This window comes from Heliconius melpomene, chromosome 21 (genome assembly GCF_056956725.1).
Source record: "Heliconius melpomene rosina isolate 202511_hmr_F chromosome 21, ASM5695672v1, whole genome shotgun sequence".
Lineage (NCBI taxonomy): Eukaryota > Metazoa > Arthropoda > Insecta > Lepidoptera > Nymphalidae > Heliconius > Heliconius melpomene.
In genome coordinates, this window is record NC_140409.1 from 149,459 (window position 1) to 165,255 (window position 15,797).

At 36.7% G+C, this 15,797-nt stretch overlaps 1 protein-coding gene across 1 annotated transcript; it reads right to left on the reverse strand.

Annotated features, from left to right (window-relative positions):
• Positions 1 to 153: 153 nt before the first annotated feature.
• LOC146526707 (uncharacterized) lies at positions 154 to 5,350 on the reverse strand. The gene is made up of 7 exons (XM_085206054.1): positions 5,062 to 5,350; positions 4,060 to 4,652; positions 3,782 to 3,884; positions 1,689 to 3,518; positions 1,040 to 1,240; positions 649 to 819; positions 154 to 209 (listed from the first exon to the last, which is right to left on the reverse strand). The coding sequence occupies exons 1-7, from the start codon at positions 5,348 to 5,350 to the stop codon at positions 154 to 156; spliced, it is 3,243 nt and encodes a 1,080-aa protein (XP_085062180.1).
• Between the last annotated feature and the right edge of the window lie 10,447 nt (positions 5,351 to 15,797).

A 15,797-nucleotide genomic window follows, 5' to 3' on the forward strand; every position in this document is an offset into this window, starting at 1 on the left:
ACAGGGATACAAGGCAAAAAATAGTCTGTTCTGTTCTGTTCTTTTTATTATGGCGTTCCGAGCGTGCCAGTTGAGCACAAAATCACTTCGCCAGTGTCACGTTGAATGGAGAACTTACGAAAGAGGTTGTACGGTAAAAAAAAAGGAATAATATTATTCAACAGAAAAATGCATGTTTAAGAGAGATCCAGTTAAACTACTGCCTTCACCTATAACAATACAAAAAATATAAATACAATATATAAATAAAGAGGGTTAGTAATATCTATTATTTTACACAGATGTTAGTTTATAGTTTAATTTTGTTATTCTTAATATATTTACATAAAAATTTACATAACGGACTAAACACAAACATTAACAAACACTGAACATTAAGGGGGCGGGGAACTTTATAAGGAAGGATGTCATATAAGGGACGGGTCAATTTAGGACAAGAGAAAAGGATGTGAGAAGGAGAACCGTCGTCGAGGCCACATTCATACAGAGAGTGATCCCTGACCCTGATCTTAGCCAGATGAACAGGCGTACATGCATGTCCAAAACGCAAACGACAAATTGTTGATATAGTTCTCCGTTCAGTAAATTTTTGAGTAAAGAACCAAGGTCGCTTTGGGATAGAAGGTTGGATAGAAGCATAGTACTTACCTTTCAGAGACTTTGATCTTTCCCAGAGTTTCCTCCAGGACTCATCCAGATGGGCAGATGCAAGGGACAACAAATCTTGAGCCGAATTAGAAAAGTGAACTAAAGTGCCACACCGAGTAGCTAACTTAGCGCAGGAGTCTGCCGATTCATTCCCACTAATTCCAGAATGTCCTGGAATCCAGACTAAAGTAATATCCAAACCCTTTAGATAACATGAGTACAACTCTTCACGAATCCTTAAAACAATTGAAGATCTTAATTCACTATGAAATGGGTTACCTTTTAACGCCATTAAGCAGCTTAGCGAGTCAGTAAAAATAACCGTCTGTCTAAAGTCATGGGAATGTGCAAACAGGATTGCTTCTAATAAAGCAACAGCCAACAACCTCACCTGTAAACACAGAAGATTCGGGAGGACATTTAAATTGTAAAATAATTTTGAATTTTGGAATCCAGCATGCTGCACCAACACAGCCCTCTTTAGAGAGCTTTGATGCATCAGTGAAGATGAGAAGATGATTACACCAATTGAGTTGAATTATATCTTGAAACTTTGTGTTGGTGCCAGGATCTTCCTTGATCAAGTCAAGATCTGTTATGATACGAGGAGCATAAACCAAAGCCTTGTATGACGTACAAAACAATGGGTTAGAAGGAGAGCAGGACAAAGGATGAGGAAGATTGGTAAATTTAAGGAAACTATTAAGTACATATGGTAATGGTTTGTCACGAGGAATAAGGTCGGCTAACTCGGATAGCTTAGACCTTAAAGGATGGGAAGAAAGCTGTAACATTTTGCCCACAAATCGATCGGAGAGATATTGACGGCGGATAGGAAGAGGGGGATCAACACACTCTACCTGGAGTGCGTGAAGTGAATGATTGAATGATTCGGAGACATTTGTATTGAATTCGATTGAGTTTTTCTGACGCTACTTTGTTAAAGGGGTCTAAAACAAATAAACCATAGTCAATATGACTACGAATTATTGCATGGTATAATAATTTAAGAGTATAAGGGTGTGCACCCCACCACACACCAGACACAGCTCTTAAAGCATTTATGCCTTTTTGACATTTTTTGCTGAGATACTCAGCATGTGCAATTCCGTTCAGTCGTTTGTCGAGTATTAAACCTAAGAACTTTACACTTTCCGAAAAATTTATGGGAATATTATCATATAAAATGTTAAAATTTGGAATTAGTCTCTTTCTTGTAAATACCACCGCTTGACATTTAGCCACTGATAATGCCAGGCCATGATCAGAAAGCCATTGGTTAAGATAGTGCAAAGCAGTATTCAAACGAAAAGTTATGTCCTCCACAGATTTTGAGCTGTAGTAGAGAACGATATCATCAGCGTATTGAAGTATGTTGCAAAAACTATTGACAGACAATTCGAGGTCATGTGTGTATAAATTATACAACAGAGGACTCAGAGCCGAACCTTGAGGAAGACCCTTCCAGACGAGTCTGGGAGGTACAGTAAGAAGCGGGTGCTTAACAGATACCGTTCTACCGGTCAGCAAATTGCATTTGTAATGAGATATCCTCGGCGGAATACTCAGCTGTCGAAGTTTCTGCCTGAGCACCGGGAGAAGAACACCATCATATGCAGATGCAACATCCAGAAAAACACCAACTAGATACTCTCCTTTGGCATAAGCTCGTCGAATGTCTGTAGTTAAAACACTGAGACTATCTATGGTACCTAACCCCTTTCTAAAACCAAATTGAGAGGGCGCTAGTATATTCCTGCGTTCCACTAACCATTCCAAACGGTTTTTCAAAAGCCGTTCAACAATTTTTGATAAAGTAGTTGATAGAGCAATGGGTCTATAGGAATTAGGATCGGAAGAACACTTTCCTGGTTTAAGTAAAGGAATAATAATTTGGGATTTCCATGAGATGGGAATATTACCTGATTGAAATATAATATTTACCAGATTTAAAAAATGGCGCTTTGCTTGTTCACTTAATCTAGTAATAAAAGAATAAGAGACACTATCCTCTCCTGGACTAGTGTCCCTTAGATCCGTTAAGACGTTATTGAGCTCTTCAAAGGAAAAAGGACAATCGATTTCCTCTGAAGATTCAACCGGCAAGGATACAAAAAGGTCATAGGATGGTACAGAAGGAGGGGCCAATTTGTCAGCAAAATCATTAAGCCAAATGGAAGGATTATTGGAGTTTGAAGAGTTGACATTGTTAAGTGATCTGCGAAACCTCTTAACGTTTGTCCACACAAGAGAGGAAGAGGAGCGGGGACTTAGGGATTCACAGAAATTGACCCAACCAAGTTTTTTCTTTTTACAAATGCATTTTCTAAACTTCGCATCACTGCGTAGGTACTCAATAAAATTCTCCATTGACATACAGGCCGCGTATGCCACCTCGGCAGACTTTCGCCGATCGACAGAATCAGAGCATTCCTGATCCCACCAGGGATTGAACTGCATCCAATTCTGAATGGAGCGCTTTTTAGGAATATGTGAGTCAGCTGCAGATAAAATGACAGAAATAAACCTATCATAGCAAAGAACGACATTCTCATAATTATCAGACTCAGGAAGATTGTCCAACATACAATCCACAGAGTCAGCATACTCAGACCAGTTCGCTTTTTTTAAATTATATTTACGGGTAGAATAGGGATTAAAAGTAGGAGTGTGTGTATTATTGAAGGATAACAGAATTGGGAAGTGATCACTACCATGGGTGGAAGGAAGAACAGCCCATGATAGTTGGGAAGCTAGGGAAGGAGAACATAAGGAAAGGTCAATAGCAGTCCTAGGATTCTGATTAGGATTAACCCTGCGAGTCGGTGAGCCATCATTGAGAATGCAGAGATCCACATCGTCAATTATGTCTACCAACGAAGGAGAAAATCTATCACATAACACCCCCACAAAGTGTGGTGAGTGTTAAAATCACCCAGGACCAGCACAGGGCTAGGAAGCGCAGAGATAATAGACTTCAGCTCAAGGAAGAGGGAAGAGGAAGGATGAGGTACATAAGCGGAAAGAAAGGAGATATTAAAAGCCCTCACAGCAACAGCATTAATCTATTGACTGTGAGGAGGAAGAGGAATACGGGAATAGGAAGAGGAGTGCCGGATAAGAAAAGCACTACCTCCATACCCGTCACTTCTGTCCTCCCGTAAACAGGAGAAACCTGACACCCTAAAATGGGAATCAGGCAACAACCATGTCTCCGAGAGGGCAATAATGACAGGCTGATAAAGTGAAATAATATTCAGTAATTCATGCCTTTTGGGCCGAATACTGTTACTATTCCACTGGAGGAATTTCAATGGATCCATTATTAAGGATTTTATTATAGATTTTAGTAAGGTTCTGGGCAACGTGGGACGGTAAAGGAAATTCATCAGAGGAAGAGATTATGCTCACAAGGGTCTCTGTTAGAACAACTAACAGATCCTTTCTTGTCATTGCTGAATTGTCAACACCCTGATTAAGAGCACAACCATTAGGAAGGGAAGTGGAACAATTACCAGTTATTGCCTGGTGAGCTGGCCTATCATATCCCTTTGCTAGAGGAGCGCGGGGACGGGGAGATTGGAACACAGTCTTACGGTAAGATTTGTTAGGACCAGCTGGGACACTGGAATGAGGTAACTGGGATTTATTATTGGAAATTGGTTGGTATGAGGGGATAGGATGGGAGAACACTTCTTTTGCCATATCAGCATAAGAGCGTTGGGAAGAAGGGAAACGTGTTGACGCCTCCATGTAGGATATGCACTCTTGTGACATTAAAAGTTTGATTGATTGTTGTCTTAAAAACTCGGGGCAGTCTTTGTCAGTGGCAAAATGTTTACTACCACAATACATACATTTGGAATCCTCCTTGGCTATGTCACATGCATCACCAGTATGCAACTGGGAACACCTGTAACATCTAGGCTTTGACCTACACTGTGCTTTAACATGGCCAAACCGACAACAATTTAAACATTGAATGGTAGGAAACTTGTAGGGCTCTACAGGAAGGGAAGAGTGATAGGAAAAGACCCTATCAGGCAACATCTGTCCACGGACGTAACTACAACCGACTGTGTCGGAATCCATGTAGTTACCCCCTCACTTACATTCTTCCTATTTAATCTCCTGGCTTTCAGTACTAGACCACACCCAGAGGGAAATACCAAGGACTCGACAAGTTCATCTAATGAGAAGTTGACGGGAACATCTCTTACTATACCCATTCTAGTGATGTTAAAGGTTGGTATAACAGCAACATATTTAAATAGACTCAATAATGGGTTAGTCAAAAATAAATTCGCTGCAGTAGCATTTGAGAACTCAACGCTAATCTTATTGCGACCAATGTTTTTAATACCACCATCAATGATGTCGTTAATTTTATTCTTGTGCAGAAACTGGCCAAACCTGATAGCTCTAATAGAGGAAGCTCTAATAGAGCTGCCGGGTCAGGAATTTCCCTCGACACATACACAATGAAAGGGCCTTTATCGGATTCAAGGTATGACTTAGCATTTTCGGAAAGGGAGGGGTGAGTATAAATATTTTGAATTGAAGGAGTTGCAGTGGAAGGATCGATTATGGTTTTTTTAACCATATCCACATCAGGATGCGAATCTACGCTTTGCCTTTTTCGGTTTACCTGTGCTTCTATACCACCCGGATCAGGGGGATCAGGCGGGGGGTCTGGATCCATTTTAAATCCTAACCTACAAACTTAAATATATATAATAACACCAATCTTACTAATAACAACACAAACACTAACACCAAACACCTTGATAATATGGAAACTCTAAAAACTTAAATTTTTCCACTTAAAACAATAAACAACACTAAATTAAATACAATCCCCACTGACACGTGTGTAAACCAAAACAAACGTTCCAAAAAATAGTCAATCTACTGTTAAAACAGTAGGGTTGGCAGCACTGTTGGTGACATAAGCTCAGTGTTGCCGACCCTACTGTTTGATTTGAACAGTAGATTTGATATTTACACAAAAAAGCCTCTTGTTATCTGTTTTCTGTTTCATTCCAAAATTTAACTGTTTTTCAATTAGTGTTCTGCGCCACCTACAATATGCAAATATTTTTGTTAACCACTGTCCACAATAAAATGCAAAAACTACTATTGTAAAAATGTCAGGTGCTAAGTATAATAAAATACTTAATAACCACAATTTATTGTTCTTCTTTTACATATACACACTTCTAACACTGTTTCTATTTAACATTTTACACTTATACACGTTTTAAAACGCATAGTTCCAACAATGACACTGATTTTAAATACTTGAACACTGTCACGATTTTACACCTTATGACAGGCAGAATAACGACGTACTGACTCAATCCTTCAAAAACGTCACTTTTTATAGCCGTTCCCTTCCTCTTTTATAAATTATTATGTGGGTATTATTATTTTATTTTCTGTAAAATACCCTCACACTGACAATTGTCTTACAGTTCGGCCGTCCTGCACCGAAACACGACCTCGTGTTTCCAAAAAAACAAAACAAAAAGAGAATAACTATGGTTTATAACTCTTACATAATTGACTGTAACAATGTCTCTTACAAAAATGATTTACAGCTTTAACAAACAATATTTAAAGGCAATCTGCCATGTTAAACTAGGGCCAATTTTTACCCACGTAACCTGGGTCAATCTGCCCACCTGAATCTAGAGCCATCTGCTAACCTTAACATGCGGCAATCTGCCCACTTTAAGTTGCGGCAATCTGCCCATATTAAACCTGAAAAATCTACTCACCTTAACCTGCGGAATACTGTCCACCTTTACTTGCGGCCATCAGCCCATTTTAAACTGCGGCAATCAGCCCATTTTAAGCTGCAGTAATCTGCCCATTTTAATCTGTAGCAATCTGCTCACCTAAACCTGCAAAAATCTACTAACCTTAACCTGCGGAAATCTGTTTACCTTAACCTGCGGCAATCAGCCCACCTGAACCTGCGGCAATATGTCCCTCCTCACAGTGCTCCTCGTCGACTCCCACTGGCTGCGAGCCAGCGAAGATTAGAATCCTCCGTGAAACGTGGCGGCAGAAGCCTGCTAGGCACCTTACGGAGTCAAAGATGATGTCACCGTTGATGGTCTGCTCGAGGTAGCTCGCAGCAGCTACCTGCACGTCTACTTGGCCCAAGTTGGTAGGTGATCATCTTTGCGGCAATCTGTCCCTCCTCACAGTGCTCCTCCTCGACTCCCACTGGCTGCGAGCCAGCGAAGATTAGAACCCTCCGTGAAACGTGGCGGCAGAAGCCTGCTAGGCACCTTACGGAGTCAAAGATGATGTCACCGTTGATGGTCTGCTCGAGGTAGCTCGCAGCAGATACCTGCGCGTCTATTTGGTCCAAGTTGGTAGGTGGTCAGCTTTGCGGCAATTTGTTTACCTGAAACTGGGGCAATCTGCCCACATGAAGCTGGGGCAATCTGCCCACATGAAGCTTGGGCAATCTACCCACATGAAATTGGGACAATCTGTCCACATGAAACTGGAACAATCTATCCACATGAAACTGCTACAATCTACCTAACCGAAACTGGGGACAATCTACCCAACCGAAACTGGGACAATCTACCCGACTGAAACTGGCAGCAACCTGCCCAACTGAAACTGAGTCAATCTGCCCAACTGAAACTAGGGCAATCTGCTCAACTGAAGCTAGGGCAATCTGCCCAACTGAAGCTAGGGCAATCTGCCCAACTGAAGCTAGGGCAATCTGCCCAACTGAAGCTAGGGCAATCTGCCCAACTGAAACTAGGGCAATCTGCCCAACTGAAACTAGGGCAATCTGCCCAACTGAAACTAGGACAATCTGCCCAACTGAAACTAGGGCAATCTGCCCAACTGAAACTAGGGCAATCTGCCCAACTGAAACTACTCTTGAACTGGGGCAATCTGCCCATCTTGAACTGGGGCAATCTGCCACTCTTGAACTAGAGCAATTGCTCTAAAACTAAATCGAAAACCATACATTAAACATAACAATTCACTTATTAATTTTATTTAAATAAAATTAATAAGTGAATTGTTATGATATATATTATACTATAATTTTAATTAAATAAATCCATATACATGTATACTTTATCTACTTGACATAAGTATACACTGTATACAATACTTTTAACTTCACTTAACTCCACGCTTTATTCCTAGCGAGAGAGAAAGGAGCGCCAAACGCCACTGCCTAGCTACCACTAACTAGCCCTGTCCACCGTCATCAACCTCTTCATATATGCTACTTTTTTATTAATTGAAATTTATTTAATAGTATTAAAATATTATCTAGACTATTTATCAACTTATACAAGACTTCATTAAATTAAATAATTCGAGACTGACATTCGTTATCATCATGACTACCCGATTTGGCTTGAGAATCACTATCGTCTGAAAGATGGTCAACACTACCCACGCTCTAACTTTATCTATGGCCACTATTGCTTTATAAACACCCCTACACTTTTTGTACTTGGGAGAAGATCTTAAATGTCATATTTGTTTTTTTGTTAAAAACTTGTAACCCTTTTATTACGAAAAACTAACGAAAAATTCGTGTTGGTACTTACAAGGCGGTTCTTTTATGCTATTATATATTTGACCCCCTTTTTGATAAATACTTCATTTATAATTTTATTAAGAATTGTTTCTCTATTTTATTCTTTATGACTTTAATATAAGACTATCAGAGTTGCTACTCACATTTTTAACCTCAGTCGGCGTTCAACCGATTCCTTTATTATGAATATTATTTAACAACACAATTATTGTCCGCAATTGCTAACGATTGAATTGAAGTAAGTATTAAACAACACTAGCAATACTAAATTGAATATTTCTATTTATTATCGTGTACATCTAACTATACATACACTATACATCAAAAGGGTTTGTTATAATAATAGTAATGACACTTTAAATTAAGTAGATTCATTTACTATATAAAAAGTACTTGTATATAGTACTAGCAACACCGTATTCTATTTCCTATTGTATAACTTTTATTCTAAGACCTCTAAACAGTCTTATACTCAATTCAATTATAACTAATAATGAATGACACCTTGATTTGTAAATAATACTCTGACAAATATATTTACTTTCTATATTGTACAAATTTAAAATATAAAAGTAGCTCATTCGATAAAAAGCTCGAAAATATACAAATAAACAATTTGTTTAGCCAAGAGAGTCCATCAGAACATGTCGCTGCTCGCCCTACTATTCTTATATTCAAACCACTACTGGAACATATTATTATCCTCCTCCGATTATATCCACCTGCTCATTTGATAGTGGAGTAGAGATAACGGTAACAATAGGCTTAACACGTAAATCGTGTTTTTAAATGTCTGTCTTATAAGTCAACTATCTGGTCAGTCTAACTGAAGTAGTAAATATAAAATATAACATTTTATATTGTAATTACATAATTAGCATCTGTTCCTCTAACTGGTTGTATTATTTCATAGTTTAGGAAAATATGTCAATGATTCACAACAATTAACTATTTTTATTACTAATCTTTGGTTGGTTTTGCATCAGGTGCCTTGTGATAAACACAATATAAACATAACCGTACGTATTTTTTTGCACTTTGTTGAATATACTTGAAACATAAATGACTACATCAGTGTTCTGTTTATCATTTAAAACTGGATTAAGACTTAAAACATCCGCGTGGCTCATTTTACTAGCCATACTATTCAATGTACCAATTACATCATGGAATCTGGCGCTAGCAGCGAGAAACTCGAGGAATTAACACGTTTTTCAAAAGTTGCCCGCAATGAATACAATGTGTCACCAAATTAACCTTTAGACCAGTGAATAAAATTTAAAGCGCCATAACGCAGAAACTACCGCACTATTATCAAATAATTTAATTTGCTAGATCACCACCTAATTTTCTTGAATTAAAAGCAAAACAATTTCAATATGTATTCCTTTAATGAAATATCTACATTAACACTTATTATTTTTTTATTCATTTTCTATTTCTAAGTTACTTTAAGTTTGGGTCTGCTTATTTAAATTACTATTATTACTTTTATAATTATTGAAACACAACTATCTTTTAAGTATATTTTGAAAGCTTATTTCTTTTTGTCTTCAACAAGTTATTTTAGAATAAGTTTTCCATTTTTATCGTTAAATTCATTTAATTCTTATAAAACAAAATATTCTTTACACGTCTATAAGTTTATTACATCTACCATTGCTATACACTAACCATTGTTAAACCGCTGTTTGATGCTTTGACTTTATAAGACTTTTTTTTTGTTCAATTCTACTAAATGATAATACTGCGGGTATTATAATTTTATTTAGCGATTATTTTAAAAGTATCGTAAGTCTTAAACATTATAAATGTTTGTTCCGTAACAGCATAACCTAAGTAAATATCCAGCAAAATCTTCAAAGTTCATCCATTCCTGCGGTGAGTCCTACAACATCAAATATTGCAGCTGAGTTTAATGCGTTCAGAACTTTTGTTTTAACTGCCCTGGATAGCCTCCACAAACAGCTCAAGCTCCTTACTAGTAAATGTGATGCCTTGGAGATGAGGTCAAGGAGGAAAATCATCTTGATGCATGGTATTCCGGAGAGCAAAAATGAGCATGTTGGCTTAGTTGCTGCTAAAGTATTTTCTGACCATATTGGAATGCCTGATATCAATGCAAATCATTTTAGTCGCTGTCATCGTTTGGGTCGCAGCAATAACAAAAAGCCTAGGCCTGTACTGATTAAATTCAAAGATGCTACATCCAAAAATAAGATTTGGTTTGCTAAAACTGCCCTCAAGAAAACTGGCATCACTATGTCAGAGTTTTTAACAAAGGACAGGCATAAGGCATTTATGTTGGCTCGCCAACATTATGGTATTAATAAATGCTGGACCAAAGATGGTAATATATATGTCATTGGGGAGGATGGATCCCGAAGATGTATTACTTCTGTGACTGCAGTGGATGCTGTACCACCGTCATGCTCTGATGGCCCTTCCTTAGGCACAAGCCCTCCCTCTACTACTATTCTGCCAAATCCCAGCCATAAGGATAGCAAGGTCTCTCATATTAGGCCCAAGAGGGTGGTGAAAAAGTAGATAGTGTTCACTATTTGTGAGTATTCACTTTTCTTAAATAGTGTTGAGTGTTACTTTATTTCCTATATACATATCATTATAAATGTTTAACTACTTATCTAGCTTATAATTATATTTCGGTATGTGATATATCTTAATTTAAATAATGTAGCTTTTTCTGTCTGATTGTGGTAGTTTGTTTTCACTTCTCATAAATCATGTTGTTGAATTATTTTCTGTACACATATTATTATAAATGTTTTATTACCTATTTTGTTCATATTTATATTTTTGATATCAAATCTATCTTAGTTTAAATAATGTAGCTTCTTCTATTTATGTCTAATTGTGGTAGTTTGTGATAAATCTTCATTTATTTAAATAAATTTACTATTTATTAATTATTCAACTTAGAATCTTAATTGACAGACACAGTTTATTGTTTTTGTTATTTTTATTTTTTACTCATATAATATTGACAGTTGACTGTTGGTGTCGGTTACAGATGACATATTAATTTAATTACATAGACACTATTGTTTTTATGTTATCATAATTGTTGATTTTTTTTTTCTCTCCTAGTGTATATAATATAGTATGTAAATTTTAGTTATAATATATATATATATATTTTTATCGATGACCATATGTAGTTTTGGTGTACTTATTCTTCAGTTGTTATGTTTCATTTTTTACCACAGTCAATATGTATATATATATATTTTAACTTTCTAGTGATTTTTGTTATAAAGTATAGAGTGTAGATACAAAGTACCTTTATTAGTTTTGTCCTTTTTTTTTTTTATTATAGTTTTCTTTCTTTTTCTGTTTGTGTAAGTAGTCTGTGATTGTAAGGTTTTTTATCATTACTGGTGTCTCTTGTAAGGTATATTGTATGTAATCTCCTACCGCTTTAATTTTTTTTTTGTTACTGCTGGTGGTGAAGGGTGAATAATGTGATCTTTGCACATTTTATTCTATATATATATATATATATATTTTTATTTGGTACATTTATTATATTATATAAATTAGTATTTATATTTATTTTACATATATATATATATATATATATATATTTTATTATTTATTTTATTTAATTGCTTATGTAATATGTTTGTTTATAATGCTTCATCTAACTCAAACGACGATTCATTTTGTTCTTTATCATCTTCATCTGTAAGTAGTTTTCATAGTACGTCCGTTCCTCTTTCCAATCTACTTGTCGACACATTTTCCAATTTTCCCAAGAATTTCAATGTCCTACATATTAATGCCCAATCCGTTCCTGCACATTATCCTGACTTATTAGCCTCCTTTGATTGCGCCAACGTGCACGCGATTTTAATTTCTGAAACATTCCTTAAACCCTGCCTTCCTTCCTCCTCCTTCTCTTTACCTAACTTCCATCTCATACGTAATGACCGTACAGGTAAAGGTGGTGGTGGTGTAGCCATCTATATTCGCAACCACTTACCTTTCACAATTGTTAGTAAGTCTCCATCGCAATACTCTGAAACTGCTGAACATATTTTTATAGAAATTTTACTTGGTCGATTAAAGCTATTACTTGGGGTTTTTTACAGCCCTTCGCTACATATTGATTATTTTCACACTTTGGAGACCTTATTGGAGAAACATGTGCCAAGCGTTGATCACACCATAATTCTTGGAGACTTCAATACCTGTATTATTAAAAATGATTCACGAGCAAAACAACTCCTTAACATCATTAATAGCTCAAATTTAAAATTACTTCCTTCGAATCCTACACATTTTTTTCCGAACTGTGCCCCATCCCAACTCGATCTTATGATTGTTTCCTCCGTTGACCATGTTATGATCCATGGTCAACTTCCTGCTGACGCCTTTTCCTACCATGATTTAATGTATTTGTCTTATAATGTTCGTCCCCCTAAGCCCAAGCCATCTGTCGTCATGCGACGCAGTTTTAAAAAATTTAATAATGACGAGTTCTTGGTTGATCTCAATGACATCGACTGGAACGTCATTTTTAACTCAACAACTATCGATGACAAGTTGGAGATATTTAATTCTATTTTAACTGAGCTCTATGACAAGCACGCTCCTTTTCGGCCAATTAAATTAAAACACTTACCCGCTCCATGGCTTACGCCAGATATTAAGTCACTGATGACTAAAAGAAATGTGGCGAAATCCAAATATAAACATAATCCCACCGATCAGAATCTTTTAAGGTATAAGAGCTTGCGTAACCGATGTAGCAGAGTTTGCAGGGACGCGCAACGTAACTATATTGACTTGAGCTTACAAAACTTAAGCCCACGTAAGTTGTGGAAATTTCTGGAATCGCTAGGCATTGGCCGGCAACGTAAGGATTTGAATTGCGATCTAGACGTTGATGCCTTGAATAAACACTTTGTCTCGATAACACCTATGGACAACACAATTAAAGCAAATACATTGAATTATATCAACTCCTTGCCGTCTCCCACAATCGTTCCTTTTAACTTTGCTCCTATAACCCCATCCCAGGTAAGAAACAGTATCCTAGCCATCAAATCTGATGCTTCTGGTTATGATGGCATCAACCGCAAAATGATTATTTTGCCCTTGGAAGTCTTAGTTCCAGTCATTACCCATATTTTAAATTTTTCTATTTCCCATAACACTTTTCCCAGTTTGTGGCGCGTTGCCCGCGTTATCCCCATACCCAAAACCAAAGATCCAAAATCCTTCTCTCAATACCGTCCTATCTCCATCCTTCCTTTCTTGTCAAAGGTCTTGGAACGTATTGTTTTTCAGCAACTAAATCAATATCTATTTGATAACCATATATTATCCGAGTTCCAGTCTGGATTCCGTAACGGGCATAGCACAGTCACTACTTTGATTAAAGTTTGTGACGATATCAGACTTAGCATGGACAAACAAAATCTTACAGTCATTGCTTTGCTGGACTTTAGCAACGCCTTTAATTCTGTTGATACTGATCTCTTGGTTGCTGTTCTGCGTTCAATAAATATCTCTCCTGAAGCCACTGAGTGGTTCAGAAGCTATTTATGTGATCGGCAACAGTACGTTCAAGCCAATGACAAGTCATCTTCCCTTTGCTCTCTTTCTGCCGGTGTTCCCCAAGGTGGTGTCCTCTCTCCTCTCCTTTTCTCCATTTTTATTAATTCAGTTTCCCAAAATCTATGCTCTTCCTTTCATCTATATGCTGACGACCTTCAAATTTACTTAGCCGCCCCGTTTGATGATGTTAGTGAGGCTATTCATAAGCTTAACGAAGATTTGCGGAATGCTAGTAGGTGGAGCAAATCTTTTGGCTTAACTGTCAATCCTGCCAAGTCACAGGTCAGTATTATTGGTGGCTCTAAGCAACTAAAAAAACTTGACCAGAATAGCCTCCCTGCTATACAGTTTGGCGGCGTCGATTTGAGCCTGAGTCCATCTATTAAGAACCTTGGTATTATTATAGACAATTCCCTATCTTGGTCAGTACAGATAGCTGAGGTTAGCCGTAAATTATTTGCCACTATCGGATCGCTCAAACGATGGAAATATTTCCTACCTATAAAGACCAAAACTGCTCTAGCTCATTCACTACTGTTACCGATTTTAGACTATGCTGATTCGTGTTACCCAGACTTATCTGAGGAACAACTAAATAAACTAGAGCGGTTACAAAATCTATGTATTAGATTTATCTTCGGTTTACGTAAATTTGATCATGTTTCTGATCATCGTCGTCAGCTTGGATGGCTTCCTATCCGACATCGCCGAAATTTCCGCATGCTGACTCTTCTCTATTCTATCCTGTACAACTCTCTCTCTCCCTCCTACTTAAAAGATCGATTTTGTTTCCTAGGTGCCGATTCACTTCTTCACCTCCACCTTAGATCCCGTTGTGATAATCTCCTTAAATTACCAACTTCCCATACCCTATTTTATTCTAAGTCCTTTACTATGAAATCTGCAATTCTTTGGAATGAACTTCCTACAGAAGTTCGACATTCCAAATCTCTATACAGCTTTAAAAATCGTCTGAAAGAGTACTTATTTAATTTAGTATAATAGTTTATCTTTTTTTTTTTTTTTTTAATATTATGTATATATTTTTGAACACGTTTTATGTATGTATGTTTATATGTGTAAGTATATATTGTTTTTTCAATATTTGTATGTATGTATGTATGTATGTGTAAAGTATGTTATTGATTTAGTTTATTTTATATTATATAATATTTAATTATATTTCATAAAGTTTGCACTGAGACGTTGTCCCCTTTCTCCTCATTACAATTTATCCGTTATGTTTCAAAGGTTGTCTGGTGGAGATTGCTTAAAGCAATAAGACCGCCTTTGCATACGTGTTTTTCTTTAAATTTTATTTGTGTTGTTCTTTCTATATATTTCTTTTATGTGTGCAATAAAGTATATTCTATTCTATTCTATTCTATTCTACTAAGCACTTCCGTTATTGCCAAAATGCCATCAATAATAATTTAAATATCACAACTATCTACGGGTGTAACTGTCGAGTTACCAAAACCTATTGAAGGCTCCGTTTCATCCTTATTTCACTTAATATACTACTGACCTTTTATTTCAGTTAAAGTTCTTCCTAGTTTAATGAAAGAATTCAAAACAATGCCGTTTACTGAGAACACGTCACTGTTAATTGTATTACTTTTTCTTTCGATTACATTTTCACTTAGTTCATTTACGCGATTCACTTTTCTACAGACTTTAACTAAGTAAACTATAAGATGACATTTAGCACACTGTTAGATTTGTTATAAAGGAGACTTTAATTATAGCGACTACTTTGACTTTTGAATCTTAATATCTTATTAAAACTTTGTTACCATATTGTGCCGCTTCTGCACTTCTACTTGATGATTAATATTACTGTTACTATTAACAAAATGCTCGTACTTTCATAACGATGCTTACTTCAAGGAAGACGATTTTCATTGTCTTCTTTAGAAGAGCCATCTGCACGGCTGTCACGCTAGCAGCAAACATACTGTTCACGCTTCGGCTT

Excerpts from the sequence above, each read along its gene's own strand:
- LOC146526707 (XM_085206054.1), bottom strand. The coding sequence starts at position 5,350 with ATGGATCCAGACCCCCCGCCTGATCCCCCTGATCCGGGTGGTATAGAA. Across the intron at positions 820-1,039 it reads CGAATCTTCTGTGTTTACAG|GACATTCTGGAATTAGTGGG; the intron begins GTGAGGTTGTTG and ends TCTGGATTCCAG. Across the intron at positions 210-648 it reads AAGATCAAAGTCTCTGAAAG|GTGAAGGCAGTAGTTTAACT; the intron begins GTAAGTACTATG and ends GTATTGTTATAG.